The sequence below is a fragment of the Anopheles moucheti genome, chromosome 2 (genome assembly GCF_943734755.1).
Source record: "Anopheles moucheti chromosome 2, idAnoMoucSN_F20_07, whole genome shotgun sequence".
NCBI lineage: Eukaryota > Metazoa > Arthropoda > Insecta > Diptera > Culicidae > Anopheles > Anopheles moucheti.
Window position 1 is genome coordinate 42,753,764 of NC_069140.1, and position 17,893 is coordinate 42,771,656.

Below are 17,893 nucleotides of genomic sequence, written 5' to 3' on the forward strand. Positions count from 1 at the left end.
AGTGGAAGATTTATGATTCTTCGCTGCCGCCTGTGGAACTGTCTCGCTGGTTTGTGAATTGATTTCGGCAATGAGTCTTCCAAGCGCGTCTGGCATGAATGTGTTGTTTTCTCAGGGTTTTTTTTTTGCAGGGGCCTTCTGCTTCCAAGCTGTATCGTACGTTAACGCGGGCTATGCAGAAGAATCAAATTAATGCGTAGTGTGAAGGGCGAAGGGGGAAAAAAAGAATGATCGAAACATAAGGATGTAATGTGTGTCTTTCGGGTGAGATAAGATTTTCCTTTATCGTACGATGCTCATCATCCCGTGGAGCCGCCTTGTGTGCCACTACGGTTTATTCATTCATGCGGCACGTGTTAGATCTGCTGGCACAGATTTTTCACGCAGTCATGTGTACTGCTTGCTGTTGATGTGCGTTTTTTTTTCTTCCTCGGGGCACATTGCCATTTCATTAAACTCCACACCATAAGGCAGCTGCCGTTTATGGCCTATAACGACTCCAAAGTTACACCCAATTTTTATCACATTACCACTCGGCTGTTCTGCCCAAAACGGTGGGCCATGCTACCACCGGTTCTAATATCGTTATGTCGCTCGAGAGTTGTGCACGTGTCACATACAAATTGAACATTGTTTTTACCCTTGTTTGATCCCCGGTGCACAACCCCGGGCATGTGTTTTTTGTTGTTGCTGGAGTCGTCGTGTGTGTATTTATGCATTTATTTGTTTGTTTGTTTGTTTTGAGAACCGCAGGGAAGTATGTAGCATTCGGCAATTCTAAAACGCTTCCAGGGTAACACCTTCTCGCATATGCTTTGAGTGTTACGTACGGAACGGAGGTCGTGTAAATCAAATTCCAATTGCCATGGCCCGTAGTAGTAGGCAGCAAATGAAGGTGGAAACTGGGGGGAAACGAACAAAAAAGAAAAATGCTCGAAATCTTCGTTTTCTACTCGACTCACGATCCGTTTTGCTCATGTCGGGAAACGAGCACCGGTTCGAACGGAAGCCAAAACTGCAATAACCATCTGTCATAATTTGGCTGAAATTAATTCCTTTCCCATGGATCCCACCACCCGGTAGACAACCAAACGGGTAGCCCTATCGTGCGCGAGATGCCCATGCCCATTCATATGTTTTTGGCCTCACTTTCGACATTATCGTCATCAACATTATCATCATCATCATCATCATCGCCATCAACGTCATCATCAGGAGGTGCGTGAACAAGCCGGCACACAGTTGGGGCGATGATTTTGCTGGGCCAATCGTTTTGCTGTTTTTTTTTTGTTGCTCCACTTTGCTGCATCACATACACTTTTTCTTCTGCAGCCAATTTCAACACCGGAGCCATATAAGGTAATAATAATACGATAATAATAATTGGCACCGAACTAACCTTGCCGCCCCAGCGTTATCGTAATGTGGCCTCCTATCGAACACACAATCAGTGCCGAAGCCATTGCAAAAAGGTGTACGTTTTCGGTACCCCGGTCCAGACATTTGCTCCCTGTTTTTGTGTGCGATATCCCATAGTTGCCAAAGAATGGAGCCAACTCTTGGGTTTTTGTGTGTGAGAAGGAACGAAACACCGAGCTCCAGGGAGCACAACTGGTTCTGGGAGGTTTCCTTCTGCCATCCGAAATGAGGGTGAGATTCCAGCGTGTGACTTTGCTTTTGTGTTTCGGGTACGGAATCTATATGGAAATAGCTGGCAAACATGCTGGGCGGAAGGATCGCAAAGGTCGCAAACATTCTAGTGATTTCAAACCACATTTATTTTTATTTTATTTCCGCCTCCCCCATCCCACCCCACGACACAAACACTACTTTCGCGCAGTGTTTAGAGAGGTGGGTTAACCTTTTTTCTGCGTGTTTATGTTGTTTCGTTGTTTGTCCGAATGGGAAGCCATGTTGGATGTTGCGATGTATGGTGTACGTTTCATTCTGTGAGAAGCACGGACACGAAATCTTGGGAGGTATAAATATGTTACATGCTTGCAATGCGTCCCCTTTTTTCAGTGGTTTTCGATGCAAACAGCTTGAAGGTATGGCAAACGTTTACATTGCCTGTTCGATAAAAGCAAACAGCCAATCAATAGTAGTGTACTGCTGGCGGCAAGGCAATAAATAAAACACACTATCTCAGATGCATCCTGATGCCGATACGTGTGTGAGTGAGGATGAGGATGTATCGCGATATCTTTCAAGTTGTCAGTTGTAATTGTCTTGCTGCTGAATGAGTAGCTTAAATGTTTGTAATTTAAAATTGTTTTCAAGATTTTTTTCCAAAGAATGTTAATAATTCTAAACTGTAATTTTAATTAGTTGTTACATGTTGAGAAACGTTGTGTAGTTCTTATATTCAATACATGAAATTATGTGGTGTTTGCCTTCGTTTAGTGCATGCACATGAAACCTGGTTTGACGTGAAAGATGTAAATCCTGCTTTAATTCCTTGAGATTAATAATTATCCTTGAGTGTCCTTGAACGGACTGTCATTTCATTCTTTGCAAACTATTCTCAATCCATTCGTTAAATGGTGTCCATTATCGTACTTATTGTCAGATCAACTGAGGAGATATAGAAAAAAACGGGCAAAAGCTATTGAAATAGGCCGTAAGCTATTTCAATTCTCCAAAGTCAGAAGGCTGATAGTAACAAAAAAGTGTGTAAATCTGATGTTAAATCATCCCTTTCCCTGTGTGTTTTTGCCGGGAGTTTAGACCAAATCCGATGATTGTTTGCTGTGCTCAGTCTTTGGCGAGCGGCTGTTAGGTTTTGAAATCGAAAAAAGGGTCATCTTGTTAAAATGTGGAATTATACGATTTACTATCTCCCTATTTAAAGCAATTAAATATAATAGCTCTTGTTTTTGTTATGACTGAAAAAATAATGCTTTATGCTTTACCATAAAAACACAGCTCCATGAAACCTAATCGGATTTTGGGTTTGACGATTTCTCGTGTGATATATACTGTGTGGCTGACATTGGTATGCAATCTGCTCAAGAAACTACACTGAATATAAATAGCTTATCTGCGTAAAAGAATATGTTCATTTCCATACTCAGAATTACTTCTGCGTATGTATTTTTAAAATCTCGCAAAGGCTACACTCATGCACTCATTGAAAATAAACTCAACGAAAAACCGATAAAACCAACCATACATGAATAGAGCAAATGTATGTTATTGGATTTCTACAGATGGTGCATGATGTACGTCTTAAAATGAATTGCATGGAATTGCAAAAGCAAATTTGACTGAAGCTTGTTTATCTAACAACCATTCCTGTGACATGCTTACATTCCACTTCAAAGCTACTTTCAGGTCGATGTGACATTTCTCAGACACGAAGATTAGGAAGGAAGTTATATTGCAGTATGGACGCAGTGTGGCCGGATAGCAGGTCATAGCTGGAAGGGCATGTTATCAATCGTGACAGTATAAGCATAACATCACTTTTCGGCAAACGTAACACAAACAACCCTGCTCACGGTGCTCGGTTGCTTCACCTTTTGACCATACCAGCACGAGATACGAACCATGACGGGACACTGTTTCTGGGCAGAGATTCGAGCAGTGCAAAATTATGGCCTTCTGGTACTAACGACCACGGACGAGGGAGCTTCGGTCGAATTGGCAACATTCTAATGAACGAACGCCCACTTGCTACATGACCTTCGTTACCTTTGGCTGTGTCCAATCGCTACCCCAACCTAGTCCCAGGACGCAATGCTTCCGATGATGGCTCCGAAGATGGCTAACGCCGGGTTAGATGAAAAACTTGCAAGAGCTTGCGAAAACTTTCTGCTTACATGGTGGCTATCATTTTGGTACGGAAATGTTGTGATCTTTTTCTGCTGGCCCCATTTGTCTCCTGCCGCCAGTTTGCATGTAGCCGTTCTGTTTATGAGCCTGGCAGCGGTGTGCAACGGTGTGTCTCCTGTAACATTCTGGGGTTTGGTCTGTACATTGGATACAGACGTTTTCTTTCCCGGATTGGTGTCACGGTATCTGCAATGAACATGGAACACCATCTTAACGCTGCAACCGAGCTTTATCAGACAAGTCCTAGCGCAGCACACACCAAACTCCATACGGCGAAGAGCATCTGGACGAAAATTGCCGTAATAAAAACATTTGCCACGGTGGTGTACTCGCGGATAAGATGGAAGGAAAGCGAATTTTCCTCTTTCCTTGAACTTTCACATTTCACCACTCCGAACCAGACGTGTGTTTTTTTGGTTTTTTGGTGGCGTTGTCGCATTACGGCCGTCTGTCGCTCGGTGCGACACCGAAAAGCGGCCACTTGTGTAACAGAGTTCTGCATAAAAGTTTTAGTTTTTCAATTTGTTTTTCCATTATATGTCGATAAAAAAGCATAAAATGAAGTACCGCGCTTTACGAACCGTTGCGGTTATGCTTACATCAGCGTTAAGATGAAGAAATGGAAGTAAAATTGTTTTCCTCCATATGAGGCAGAGCCTAATGATGAAAAATCATTTTCCGAGGTGTGTCCTAAAGGAGAATGGTGCAACATGAAATGGAAGTTTGAATCGCACGTTTTGGAGGGTAACTTGGAGTGGTTTGTTATGAAATTTGTATATATTTTAGTAATGTTGTTTAAACAAAAAAAATCTGTCGGAGGTTCTTACAGGAAGTGTACTTATTTTACATATGGAATTACAAAAATCTTCATAATATACTAAAGTAGATTACATTCTCTGGAAAAAAGTGTAATTTTTTTAACTATTATTTGTGCTCTATTGAAGACTCTCTTCTAGAACGATGAATTATAACTTTACCTTTTTGTCTTCACGTCTTCTTGCTACTAAACGGTTAAGCGATGCATCATCTACATGTATGGATTGCAAGCACAAAAGAAAGTTCGCTCCTTCACGACGCTATAAATCGTTTAAAAACAAAATGGCATATAAAACACGTGTTAATTCCTCCCAGCTGATCACTGACTCTTCCCTATCATTGTTTCCCACTTCCAGGTCACTGCAACCTGCCACCAGTGTTCACCCAGGACATGAACAATCTCGCCCTGTCCGAGCAAACACCGGTCGGGACGGTCGTGTACAAGCTCGAAGGCTACGACCCCGAGGGCGGTAACGTTTCGTTCGGTTTGATCGGATCGGATAACTTCATCGCCGATCCCATCTCGGGCGATGTGCAGGTGATCAAGGAGCTCGATCGTGAGGTAAGTCGGCGGAGACGTGCCAGGCCATAAATAGTGCACCAGCGCACGAGCAGTGCGGCGACGTGCCGACTTCGTTACTTGCGTGGAAGGCGATTGCTTGCAAGGATGCAAGCGATGTAGATACCGGTGGCAAAAATGACAACGACGCCGGTTAGCTAATGGCGAAGGACATAAATCTTGTGCCAACTTCCTACAGCTCGCAGCTAAAGCAGCCGGTTCACTTTCTGCTAGAAATTTCTCTTAAACCGGGCGACGGGCCGGGAACGTTTGCGGTGCGAATGATGCAAACATATGTCAAGCCAAGGGCTCGTTTCCTGCTGCGGCTCGGTCTCGTGGTGTGATAACAATATGAGTGGCTGGTTTTGCCTGGTACTATGCGAGACTGCAGGCATTCTAGTTGCCTTTGCGTTTGTCGTTTGTCAGCTGTGATAAGAGCCGAGTTTGCTCGGTTTCGTCGTGGCTTGTTTGCGAATGATGTATTGAAGGAAAGCTGATGCATTACGTACAAATAGTAATCAACACATTGTGAAGATTAATGTAGCATTATGAGTACATTGTTTATAAGCATTGTTTAACGTTAAAGGATTCTACTTGTTACTAGTGACCATTAACGATTTTAGTATATTCAATATAATGGTTATAATATTAGATTGCATTTTATTTATTTACATAAATTAAATATCTCTGTTGATAGTTTAGTGTTAGCTTTCCATTATGGCAAAAAAAACGCAAAATCGTTATGTCAAGGCCGCAAAGCAGGTCGACCTTGGACATAGGTGAGCTAGGTTGAGGTGAGATCACCCAATATGTTTGTGTGGTTTGTTTATTTATCCAAATTGTTCTCTTACAACTCCGGCAGGGTGAGTTGAAGCTCCACTTTACTCGAAGGACCAATGTATTCTCTTCGCCTGTCACTATCTGCTCTCAACGTCATCGGGACGCGGTAGTGATGGGCGCGCATTAGGGATGAGAACACTATAAGGATGGGAGTGCGGGAACGCACTTACTCCGTTTCAATTGGAACGGAACAATGTTTCTTAGCTAAAATATTATTAGTAAGACTGTTAAGCATGTTATGAAATCATTCACAAAGTACTGTTTAAAATTTACATCTATAATATTATAACAACAGAATTAGTATCGGGAGGAAGATTTTGCTAACAAACTAAATTTTCTACAAGCAGTCAGCGCTCACTGGTTTTCCTATGTCGATGCGGCATTTCATTTGCCAAAACATCAACTACCGTTCACAGGAGACTGTCTGTGAGATAACAATGATAATGGTAATTATATTGTAGAAACCGACGCACCGCACGCTAGAATGCGTCCTGTTAGTCGCAAACACACACACACACACACACACACACACACACACACACACACACACACACACACACACACACACACACACACACACACACACACACACACACACACACACACACACACAATCCAAAAAGGGTTTCATAAGCGAACTTCGGGATATTGTGCTGCCACAGACCATGGCTCCTATCTAACCGGGGCCATTTTGTTTGCGCGTATGCGTGTGTGGGTGTATGTGTGTACATGCGTCTTTACTTCCCCATTGGGAGCCTAACGTTCTTCCGGTGTTGTTGCTTATATGGTATGCTACACGTAGATAGGCTTACACACATATCCGGCACTGATGCGTTCGAAGCGCTCCTTTTAGCTTCAATGGTGCGACCAACCGTAAGAGGTTGACCTGACAAAGAGCAACAGCCAGAAGGCTAAGAATGGAAGCCGTAAGAAAAGTCACTTCGAGAAAATCTCCAACAAATGCGAGAGCAAATTCCGTTGGCCGCCCGGTGGGGTGGGAAACAAACGGTAGCCGACCGAACCGAGCCGGCTGGTAATGGTAGGATTGGAACAAATGTCCATACACGGGACCCGGGGAGAGAAAAGCAGGTGGAAAAGCGTAATTTACGATTCAATTGTGCCCTGTTGAGTGGAACGAATCCTTCCGAAGCTTTTCTCTCTTTAGCGCGCTATTTTGTGTCCAGTACGCTTCGTACCGTTCAGGCCACAGTCACACAAACAGTGAAAAGAACTAATTCCAAGCCCAAGTATGCCTACCACAACGGTTGACACACTTGGGGGAACAAGCAGCAAAACTGGAACAAGAAGAAGTTACAAGTGCGGAACGTTTTGGCGTTTGCCATCGGTCGTTGGATATTTTATGAATTCAAAATGGTTCATTAATTACGCCCCGGGCTAATAGCGAAGCACAATGCGAATCCTTCTGCCGACTTCAAACAAAGCGGTAAGATTCTGGTTCATGGCCACGGCAAAGGCAGGCAGGCAGGCAGGCAGGCAGGCGATAAGAGCTATCAGATTGTCAATAAACTGTAATCCTTATGGAAGCCACACGTCAAGACCGCGCGCTCCAATGCCAGGCAGGACTCGTGCGTGGTTAGCGCACCCAGCCGTAGCCTAAGCACCATCTTTCGCTTGGTTTTTATTCTTTTCTACTGCTAAATACGTGACGCTTACTCTCCCCGATAGCTTGACTGTGATAGAGCGATCAAATCGGATTTAGGCGTGTGTAAGTTGTTGTTGTGTGTGTGTGTGTTTTTTTTTTGTTCGAAGATCGTAAACCATTTTATGTACGGCTTGACGCGCTAGTGCACAGGGAATAATTGTGGTCTCGTTCTTGCGTTGGTGGGTCAATTTGGTTTTTTGTAGGACCCAACTATGAAAATAATTGATGTGGATAATTTATGCAAAGATTTGTAAAAAAAATTGGGTTTGTAAACTAATTCCAGCATATCCGAAAGTGATTAAAATGACAGTTGACGTACCGGTGTGACATGTGCTTACTCGCACGTGCCCTTTGTGTGTACAAACAATTCCGAGACTGTTTGACCTGTGGGCCCTGTTGAATGAGCGCTGCTCTAATTCTGGGAACATCCAATGTCTAAATACATCTAGTAGCCATTTGCGTCGTACGTCTTGTTTGCTGGTGGTCTCGGGCGGTACGTTACTGCGCAAGGCCAACCATAACATTGGCTGTTTCCATGTAAACGTCACTCTAAATGTTCCACAAAGTGCAGTGAGTCCCGGACACTATCTTTCCCCAGCAATTAAGTGGTAGGCGGCGGGAGATGGTACGAGTGCTACGAATCAGCAGACTACCATTGGCATCTTCATTAAAACGGACCTCGTTTGTTCGTTTGTTTAGTTATGCGACTTGGCAACCAGAGCAGTGCTATGATAATGGCATGGGCAACATTTTAGAAATATGCATAATGCGTTCGGGTGCCCTACTGCTGCCAAAGGAAGCACAAACAATAATGCATGAAATATTCATAATAAATTGCAGCGCTTACAGCAGGCTGAAGAACGTGGGCTCGTTAAGGTTAGGCGAATGGCGGTTACCTTTGTCGGTGAAGGATACTCAAGGAATGGAGCAATTAGACGATGCACAAAGCACGATGCAGGTGCATAAACATGGGTTTCGAAAGATTGCTTACATAGTCGGAACGAGATAATGGGTCTGTGAGAAATAATCTCGCGTCGAGTCTGTGTGCAGGATGGCTGTCAGACATGTGCATGTTATGAGCGCCCATGTAATGATTAATTGCACAACGAAGAATTAAAGTGCATTCAGTAACGTTGCTGGTTACTGCCTGCACATTATTCCGATCGATTTAGTTGTACCAAGTGATGCGAGGTATTTTTTTTTCCAGTAAGTTAGTATCGACGCTGATGCCGGGTCGCTTGAAAATTAGCATAAAACGCACCATACATTTTACAACGCAACGTAACGCACATACATCACGGCAGGTGTTAAGCTGTACACATCACGTTACCAAACATTCTACTCACGGCGTATCAAGAAAATTCAATTGTCAGATGAAGCCGGAACGTTTGATTGAACCGGAAGGATACCGCTGGTAACAGGCACCAACTTGCTGCAGTCCATTCCGTCCGCAGTGTATGTGCCGATACCTTCCAGCATAAGATGATTTAAATTCACCAAATGCTTACCTTCCATCGTGCAAGTGTTCGTCCGTTTCGGCTGCGGTTCTGCTGAAACGCTCATCCAAACGAACCGTAACCGCTGGAAATCCGGCCCTGCCGAAACCGGCACAAGAGAAAATGAGAAACGGAAGTGCATTTACCAGTTTCGTTTGACGCTTGATCTATATGCTAATTTTCGGCCCCTTTTTCTCTCCGGCGCTCTGGCTACGTCGGGTGATGTAAGCAAAACCGCCCCTGCTCGTAAAAAGGGTATAGAGCGAGCAAATAGTACGTCGGTACGCCACCCTGGTGTCGATGTGTCTTTTCGCAGCGAAGCCTGGTACATAACGGGTGCAAATTAGGAAACCATTGAAGTGGGTTGATCTCGTGCCTGGTGGAAACTCGTGAGAGAGAGAGAGAGTGGGTTAAACGCTTGGATAGCTTTACGAAAAAGAATTGAGGCTTCCGTAGCCGACCGCACCGATCTGGATGTGAAAGTGTTTTCTTGACCACAGTTCTGGGAGTAGTTTTTATGTGTGCTTCAAAGAGGAGCAGTGCCCGGGAATTGGTATTTGGATTGGAATTTACGGTGCATATGGTTTAAAAATCTCAATGTTGAATTAAGCATTTGAGCAACGATTGTATACAGATTGAAAGTAAATTTCAACTTGAAATACTCATATGAATGTCATAAATTTCTACTTTGAAATTAAGCTAAATGTATCTTCATCTTAGCATTGGCATCTTAATCCTTTGAATCACTTGAAACATGAAGCAACTCTCAAATTATTAAGATCTATCTCCGAAGAGCATTTATCATCTTAAGTTGATAAGACGATAAGACACTTGTAAAGCTTTTGTTAGTCTCGAATGGATTGGTTTTTCTTCTTACAGTAAAGTTGTTCCGATAGAACTTTATATGCACTTGAAATGAACCCCATTTTCAACTTTTAAATACTCAGACTGATTTAACTGCATCATTCGTTATAATACATCATAATTGTGTGAAGGATGCCAACAAATGACTATACTATAAACAAATTATAGAACTTTAGACAAAATACACCTAACATTTATTCTATGATGGTAATATTGTCTGAGTACACAAGTCTTGTTCGAGAAAATAAAAACCCAACATATCTTAAGACATCCTCAGACGAGCCGATCCAACGAGCGTGCTGTCTAATTGCTTTACCACGAATAACAACCAGGATAACCATTTTACGAGGAGAAACCATTTCCGGCCGGAGTTAATCCTTCAATCCTGTACACGAGTTCGCACCATTCGATTGGCCGAAGCAAAACAAAAACAAAAAAACCGATACATCTCAAAGCAAAAGTTCCCCACCAGTCACTGGTAACCTCAGACTATTAGCCAGGGACACGGATCATCCCTAAATAATTGCACTCATACTTCCACGATCCATTGCAACATCCCTGTTGGTGTTCGTGCTGCTCTGTCCGATTCCCTAATGGAGTGAACCATTGTGTGATCGCACTAAGAACAATTTTCCTCCCTGTTGGGTTGCATTTTTTCTGCTCGAAGCGGCCTGCTCTTAGCGATGACGCTTTAGGCAACATATTACGCAACCTGCCGGAAACAATGGCAACAATGAAAGCTTGAAACTGTTGAAATAACCTGATGGAAAAGCAAATGTTTCGTTTATTGAACGGTTTACGTTGTGCCGGAGGCTGTTCGGTAGGAACATCCCGGGTGTTCAGATTGCTCGCAGCCCTCGAACCCTCTAGGCGATAATCTTCGTGAAGTGCACGTTTTACGGCGGCGAATACGGATGGTGTGTATCGGGCCAAGCAACTGCACAAACAGAGAAACAAAAATCTCGCCCACCGTTCGAAATCGACTCTTGCGGGAGCTTGCGGGAAACAAAAGCAATAGGAAAGGGACAAGATTCGAAATGCAGGCAGGGATGGTAGGATGGAAAAGGGATGGCAAACAGGGTGGAGACGCAGGATAAAACCCATTGGGAAGGTTTGCCACAACAGAGCAGAAGCGAATTCCTGTCCACCGGGAGCGGAATTCCATCTCGGGGAATATTCCCAAATGCGACGGAGCATCGTCGTTCGGTGAAAGATGCTGAGGTTAAACCGGTGGTCTTTTACATCGGGCATCGGCGAAGGGGAATAGAATTCTGTTCTGGTTCCGCTTTGCTTTGCTGGGATTCCAGTAATCGGCATAGAATGTGCAGTGGTTCCTGTTGAACGTGCACGTGCCACACCGGGAATGTACGCTTGGCCGGGGTCGGGAATGTAACAAATTTAAACACCGAGCCACGCAAGCTATGCATCATCAATCATGACATGAGCACGGAAATGATACGGCGTTGTACATGAAGATTTTGTAGTGGTTTGATAATTTAAGGAATATATTTTGCCCTTTCGTAGGACGTGGTTCGTACGAAAAAGGACAGAATTACCTTAAACTAAGCTGAGAGTAGGAATGTAAACTCGATCGAAACAATCTTTGCTAGAAGGACAGATGATTTCGTTTCTAGCACAATAATTCTGTAGCAACTAATCCTTGCGCTTCTGGATTAGGGCTAATGTAAATGACCTCCGGTTATTTCCATTTTCGGAAAGAAAACAATGCGATCATGCATGCATGCCGGAGTGTAAGCGTGTAGCTGAAACAGAAACAAAATGAAGGTACACATAAAGTCAAGCGTTGATCCGGTGAATGTGGTGTTTCCGGAAGCCGGATGCTCCAGAGCTGGATGAGCATGAGATTTACGTGGTAATGCTACTTCCGGCCGGTTCGAAATGCTATTTCGATCTTTTCGGAAGGTACCTAGGATTGTATATTGCCCCTGTAGCGCAAGAAACCATTGTTACCAGAGCCCCATGTTGTACCGTTTGAGTAGATGGTTGAGATTGGTTGAGCTGAAGAGCAGAAATAAAAAGCACTTACCCTTACGGCACACTCTGCCGCTAGCGCTGTATTTTAGCCACACTCGTCCATAATCTTAGTGGCAGACTGGCCTAAACCGAAACCAAAAACCAAAAAAAAAAGGAAAACATAAAAACTACTTCTGCAGATCAAAACAGCAAAAGCTGCCCAGGAACCGCACGGTACAGGCACAGCGAAAACAGTTCAATGGCATGGACGAGAATTCGATTTGGGTGGGTTCTTGTAAAAAAAAAAGAAAAGAAAAAGGATCAATAAATTGGAAAATAAAATTAATATCGACAACTCACCAGTAGCGCAAAAAGGTTGCCGAAACATGCGAATAGCATTTTCGCTTACCCGTTCCCACGACGCAGACAAATGTTGTCTGGTGGCTCTGCCTGCGAGTGGGTGTGTGTGTGTGTGTGTTTTGCAGCCGTTTGCCGATCGGTTCCATTTTTCCCTCCCTGAACCGGTGGTATCCGGTGGCACCGAAAAATATCTTCACATGTACGCTTCTTTTTATTTCCTCTTTTTTTCCGTACCATCTAACGAGAAGGGCAAAACAAAAAAGAATCACTCAGAACAGTCTCTGTGTGTGCGTGTGTGTCTTCGCGGATCTGCCCTTGTCGATGTCCTTGTCCGATGGTTTAGACAAGACTTCGTTCCGTTTGGCCAATTTAGTACGGCGAGACGTTGAACTCCGGTTCGGCAGCGTGTGATGTAAGTTTATAAAATTGATTAAATGGCTGAATGGATGCTTTCGCGCGCTGTTGAGTGAATTGATCGGATGTGCGCTTGTATGTGGCACGTCCATCGATGGAATCCAGTGTCGCCGGTACCTCTTTTTTCCCCTTCATCATAAGCTTGCGCCCGTCTAGGCAAGTATGAAAATAATCGAGTGATTCGGCACACAGGTAATTAAGTTATGGCCAGCATGGGAGAGGAACGGAACTCTCTTTCCTATCCGGGCGTCACCAGTCCGATACGATGTTCGATAAAAAAAACGAAATGTGTAAAAATGTCCAATTTTGTTGTTGCCCGTTTGGCCGAAATTCGAAATGTCGAATGATGGGATAATTTTCGCTCGTGGCAAACAATAAATGAGAGAAAATAGAATGTTCGAGCCTTGTGGCACTGCACAGCGGGAAGTTACAAACAATTGTAAGGATGAAATAATCTTTTGTGGCTATACATCATCAATAACTATGATAACTCCTAAATTGTGGTAATAGTCTTTGAAATGAATTGTATAAATTCGTAGAAAGAGTGCATGAAAAAGTCTGTCTGTGTTCAAAACTCTTGAAACAATATTATTGTTTCTGTGCTCTCGTTTGTCTATTTTGTAAAACACAAACACAAAAAATTAAAGCTACCGCACTGCTACCGCAGTACATTTTACCATGTTTAATCTTCTTTGGGAGAAACTTGTTTAAATAAATCTCCTGTCAAACTCATTTAGGTGCAGTATTTGTAACACTTCATCTTATAAAATCAAATCCATTAAAAATTTAAAATATTAACAGAAAGTTGTAAAGTTAGAAAAAAACAACTTTTAACTTAGTTCGAGACTTTTACTGACAGTTACTGACTGACAGTTACTTGATTAAAATGATTGTTCTTGTTTTAAAGTTAAGTAAAGTAATTTTCATATATTGTTACATACTGCTGCTACTAATCAATCATTAAAAATGATTTATTACTAAACCAGTTGACGTTTTGCTAAAATCTCCAACTTTTTTGAATTTTTGTCACAAATTCTAACTTTGATTGCTTCGTTCTCAGATCCCAATCAGACCCGATCAGATAGAATCTTTTAAAATCGTTTTTTTGTCTAGACTTTTGGATACTTGTTTTGGACTTTTAAAATGGCAAATGCCCAACGTGCGCTGAATACAAGCAGCAGCCCGTTCTTTTTTCGGGGCAGCACGACATCTTGCAACGCTAATGTTTGCTCCGAGGTCAATGGGACTGACAGCGAAACGGACGTAGAGTGAAAATTCAATATTGGATAGATAAATTTATTTAACTTCATAGCGATGCTGACGCTTCGTTCGATCGTGTTGGTATGTTATTTGCCAGTCGTACGTACCCGACTGCTTGTCACGCCGTAGACACCTTTCGTTGGTATTAGCACGATTGTGCTATCCTTTACTAGAATCAAAGTTAGAGAAGCAAAAAAAAAAGGGAAACATTTTATCAAACACATCAGATCAATGGAGAAAGAATGTTATGAATGGTGGAGTTTTTTTTTTGTTAGTTTGGCTGTTGCTGCTACCCATTTCGGACGTTCCAGTGCACCAGAGTTTTTCTAGCTCTATTTGATGATGATGATGATGGAGATGCTACTGTTGCTGCTGCTGCTGATTCTGCTCATGCTTTGCCATTCATGCACTCGAGCATGGGCGATGAAGCATTGCGCGTCATCCATGTTATGTTAGGATAGCAAACCGTACTGGCCTGCGCCATGGCGAGTATGGCGAGTGCAAACGAATGTGTCGTGAACGTAAATACGCACAAAAACTTAATAAGGGCAAGCCAAAAATGCAGATTGCAATATACGATCCGAATTTGCAGCGTTCAGTACTGTAGCGTTGTGGAAAAAAGCAAAATTCCATTTCTTCTCTCGCTTCTTTACGTTGTTGCACACACACAAAAATTCAATTGCACTTTGCAAATGCATTCGCCCGAAGCACTATCATGACGGGCAGTGCGTTTGCATCTATTCCATTTCATAGATGAAATTTCCTTCCTTTTTCCTGTGTTTTTGTTTTTTATTCGCTCGTTTTTTTTTAGGTATGCCCGTCCACTGCGCACGGTATGATTATTTTGTCTGTCCCCGTTTTTTTTTGTTATTGCCTGTTGTATGGATACCGAGTCATGCCGCGAGTCAGCGATCGAATTTAGCACTATCCGTATCGGTACGTTGGCTTTTGATCACGGCCTATCCACAAACTTGGGCGCGAGCTCAAGCGGTCTCCTTGCTGGTGGCACAATAATGATACACGTTCTATTTGCTATGCAGAGCACCTGAGCTGATTGGAGTTGGGCGATATAAATATTGCTAAAGGCAAAAATCAAACACAATTGCACGGTGGACAGATTATGAGTAAAAGCGTTCGTGACCAGGAGGTTCCTACCTGGCCATCAGTTTTCACCGATCACGCATTGAACGCATTTTGAGGGAGGTTGTTTTTTGTTTCAAATTTCGCTCTCAAAAATATACATCCTGCATAAACAAAATTATTCATTCTGTTTGCATCTTTTGGGGGATTTATTTTTTGCTTGGCGTTGTTTGTTTCAGAAAAAAATCAAACATTTGTGTACTATGCCGTTTTTCCCCGAATGTTGATTTTCTTTTACCACATTCGCTTTCCGAAGCGGTCGATGGAGTCACGTGGCAGGGGATGCTTTTGTACCTATTTGATTACCATACAATTCTGCTTGGCCTACGTCGATTTAATGCACGGTCAAAACGGGGGCCAGCCTCACTTTACCGGTGGCCATCAGCCGGGGTGCAGAATAGGCGCGGAAAACGGAACACAGCAAACCACCCGACATTGAAATTCGTCGGTACGAAACGAACATAAATAAATACTCGATTCGACAAACACATCACATCAAACGGAAGTAAAAACAATATCCGTTTCAGCAGCGGTACACAAGACCGCCAAACAAAGCAGTGTCGGCAAGTCGTCCGATGTTTCGATCGTGGCTCAAATTTTCACCGACAGTCAACATGAGTGCAAGTGAAGCATTGAACATTATCGAGCGCAGTATTGACTGTTTTGTGAGTTCAAGGATAGGGGATTCAAAAAGGTTTCGGGACGATACATTCCATTACTGTACCATTGTCTCACAGTTCTTAGTGCGACATCTGCGAATAGTGTTCCTGTTCTGGATGTTACTATAAGCTACATTTCTGTTTTTCGTGCATTGTATTTATTTATCTTCCCTTTTCGTCCTTTCTTTTTTGCTTACTTTAGGCGCAGGATACGCTATCCTTCTCGGTTTCGATTCGAGATCGAGTTAGCACCACCGGCATTGAGTCAGAGAATGATAACATCGTCAACGTTCCGATCACTATCATTGTGCTGGACGAGAATGATAACCCACCGGAGTTTCAGAACGTAAGTTTTCCTATTGATTTCATAATTTGCTTTTCACGAAACGTTGCAAACTTTTTAAGATTCTATTTCATAGTTGATATAAATGTGGGTAATTAAACAGAATAATGCTACAGACACAAAGTGGGTATATTCTTTGTTTTAGATTCAAGTATATGTGTTATGTATTTGTATAATAAATACAATGAAGGAACAGTCATTTTATAGATTTTTTTAAAGGAAGGAATATATCAAATTGATTTCAACAAATGGTTGAAATATTATTTGCATTCCTGAAATAGCACTATTGCACTATTGGTATTGTTATAAATTAATTGAACAATAATTAAAATCATTGAGCTTATTTAATACTGTACTTGTATCAAATTTATATGCGGTTAACATTTAGCTCACAAACACGTTAACACATGTGATTTTTTATAAATTACTTTAGTGTTATTATACACCCGGCATTTTATCCTCTTGTCAATATAAAATCCCGTTAATCAAATTAAAGTGTTGTTTAAGAGGTTCTTCTTCTTTATCGGTACAACAGCCTCAAGAGGTCTAGACCTACCACTTCTGGCTTTCTGTGACTTTAATTACCCGTAGCTCCTGTCCTGTGTATGGGGGGATTGGAATTTGGGGGGAAGGATTTTTTCCCGGACCGTTCGTGTTAAAACCCCCAGTTAAGAAGTCCTCGTTCAGGAGGTTATTTTTTGTTACTTCCTGGTATTTGATGAATAGTTTATATTTTTAAAGATAATAAATGTTTGCCATTTAGCTAAACATTTATATTTTAGACATCTGGTTTGTCGCTAGAGTCATGCTAGTAAATTGGGGAAAGAGTATGTGTTTAAAATTTTAAGTCATTCGGTGTATAGATTTTCGTTAAAATTTGTTTCATCGATTTCCACATCGATTGTTAGAGGAAAAAGCGTTTTAATATTCGAAAATAAATAAATTGCATGAGAATGGGTTTACTTCTCAAGCAGTGATTTCGCAATCCGTCAGTACGTTGATGGTAAAATTTGGAATATTTGATCGTATATCCTGAAGCTCAAGCTTTGTTGAATACAAAGTAGAAAATTTGTAGTTTGATTAACTTTCAATCGTCTTTTTAACAATCAGCATAATTTAACGTTTATATGTATAGTACTCGATTTGTTATTTTTGCATTTGTTGACAGTTGACAAGTAATAAAAAGTTCTCAATTTGTCAACTTGCCATCGAGTGTTAGTTTTAAAGAAATTAGTCACTACATGCCGCTGTTAGTTGCAGTAGAGTCAAAGTAATCATCAAACCATAGCAGATGGAAGGTTAGATATGTCATGCTCTTTTTCACCGGACCGCTTAGCGAATCTTCGTTAAAAGAGTAAATTTTCTCATTACTCGCGGTATGTTGCCATGGGGACTTATATTCTCACTGTTATTCCTTTTACACTGTTTACTCTGTTAGCCATCTATCACTTTCCACTTTTTGCCCCCCCCCCCCCCCCCCCCTCCATTTTCATCACGGTAACTTTCGCGCTAGCTTTGGTTGGTGGGTGTGATAAAAACAGCTTTCCCGGTAACTCGTTAGTTCGTGAAGCTAACCGCAAGATACGGTTTGCGGACAGCGACGCGGTGAAGATGCACTCCCGGGAGTAAAAAGCTCACGCCGGAGCAAGGAATCTGGTCCGTTGACGAAAA

At 42.3% G+C, this 17,893-nt stretch overlaps 1 protein-coding gene across 1 annotated transcript in view; it reads left to right on the plus strand.

Annotated features, from left to right (window-relative positions):
• The window catches only part of LOC128310286 (cadherin-87A), a 59,731-nt gene that overhangs the window by 16,015 nt on the left and 25,823 nt on the right, over window positions 1-17,893 (plus strand). Inside the window, exons 2-3 of the mRNA XM_053046890.1 lie at window positions 5,007-5,212; window positions 16,082-16,225. Of these exons, the coding sequence (XP_052902850.1) occupies window positions 5,007-5,212; window positions 16,082-16,225 (350 nt within the window). The remainder of the gene's footprint in view (window positions 1-5,006; window positions 5,213-16,081; window positions 16,226-17,893) is intronic.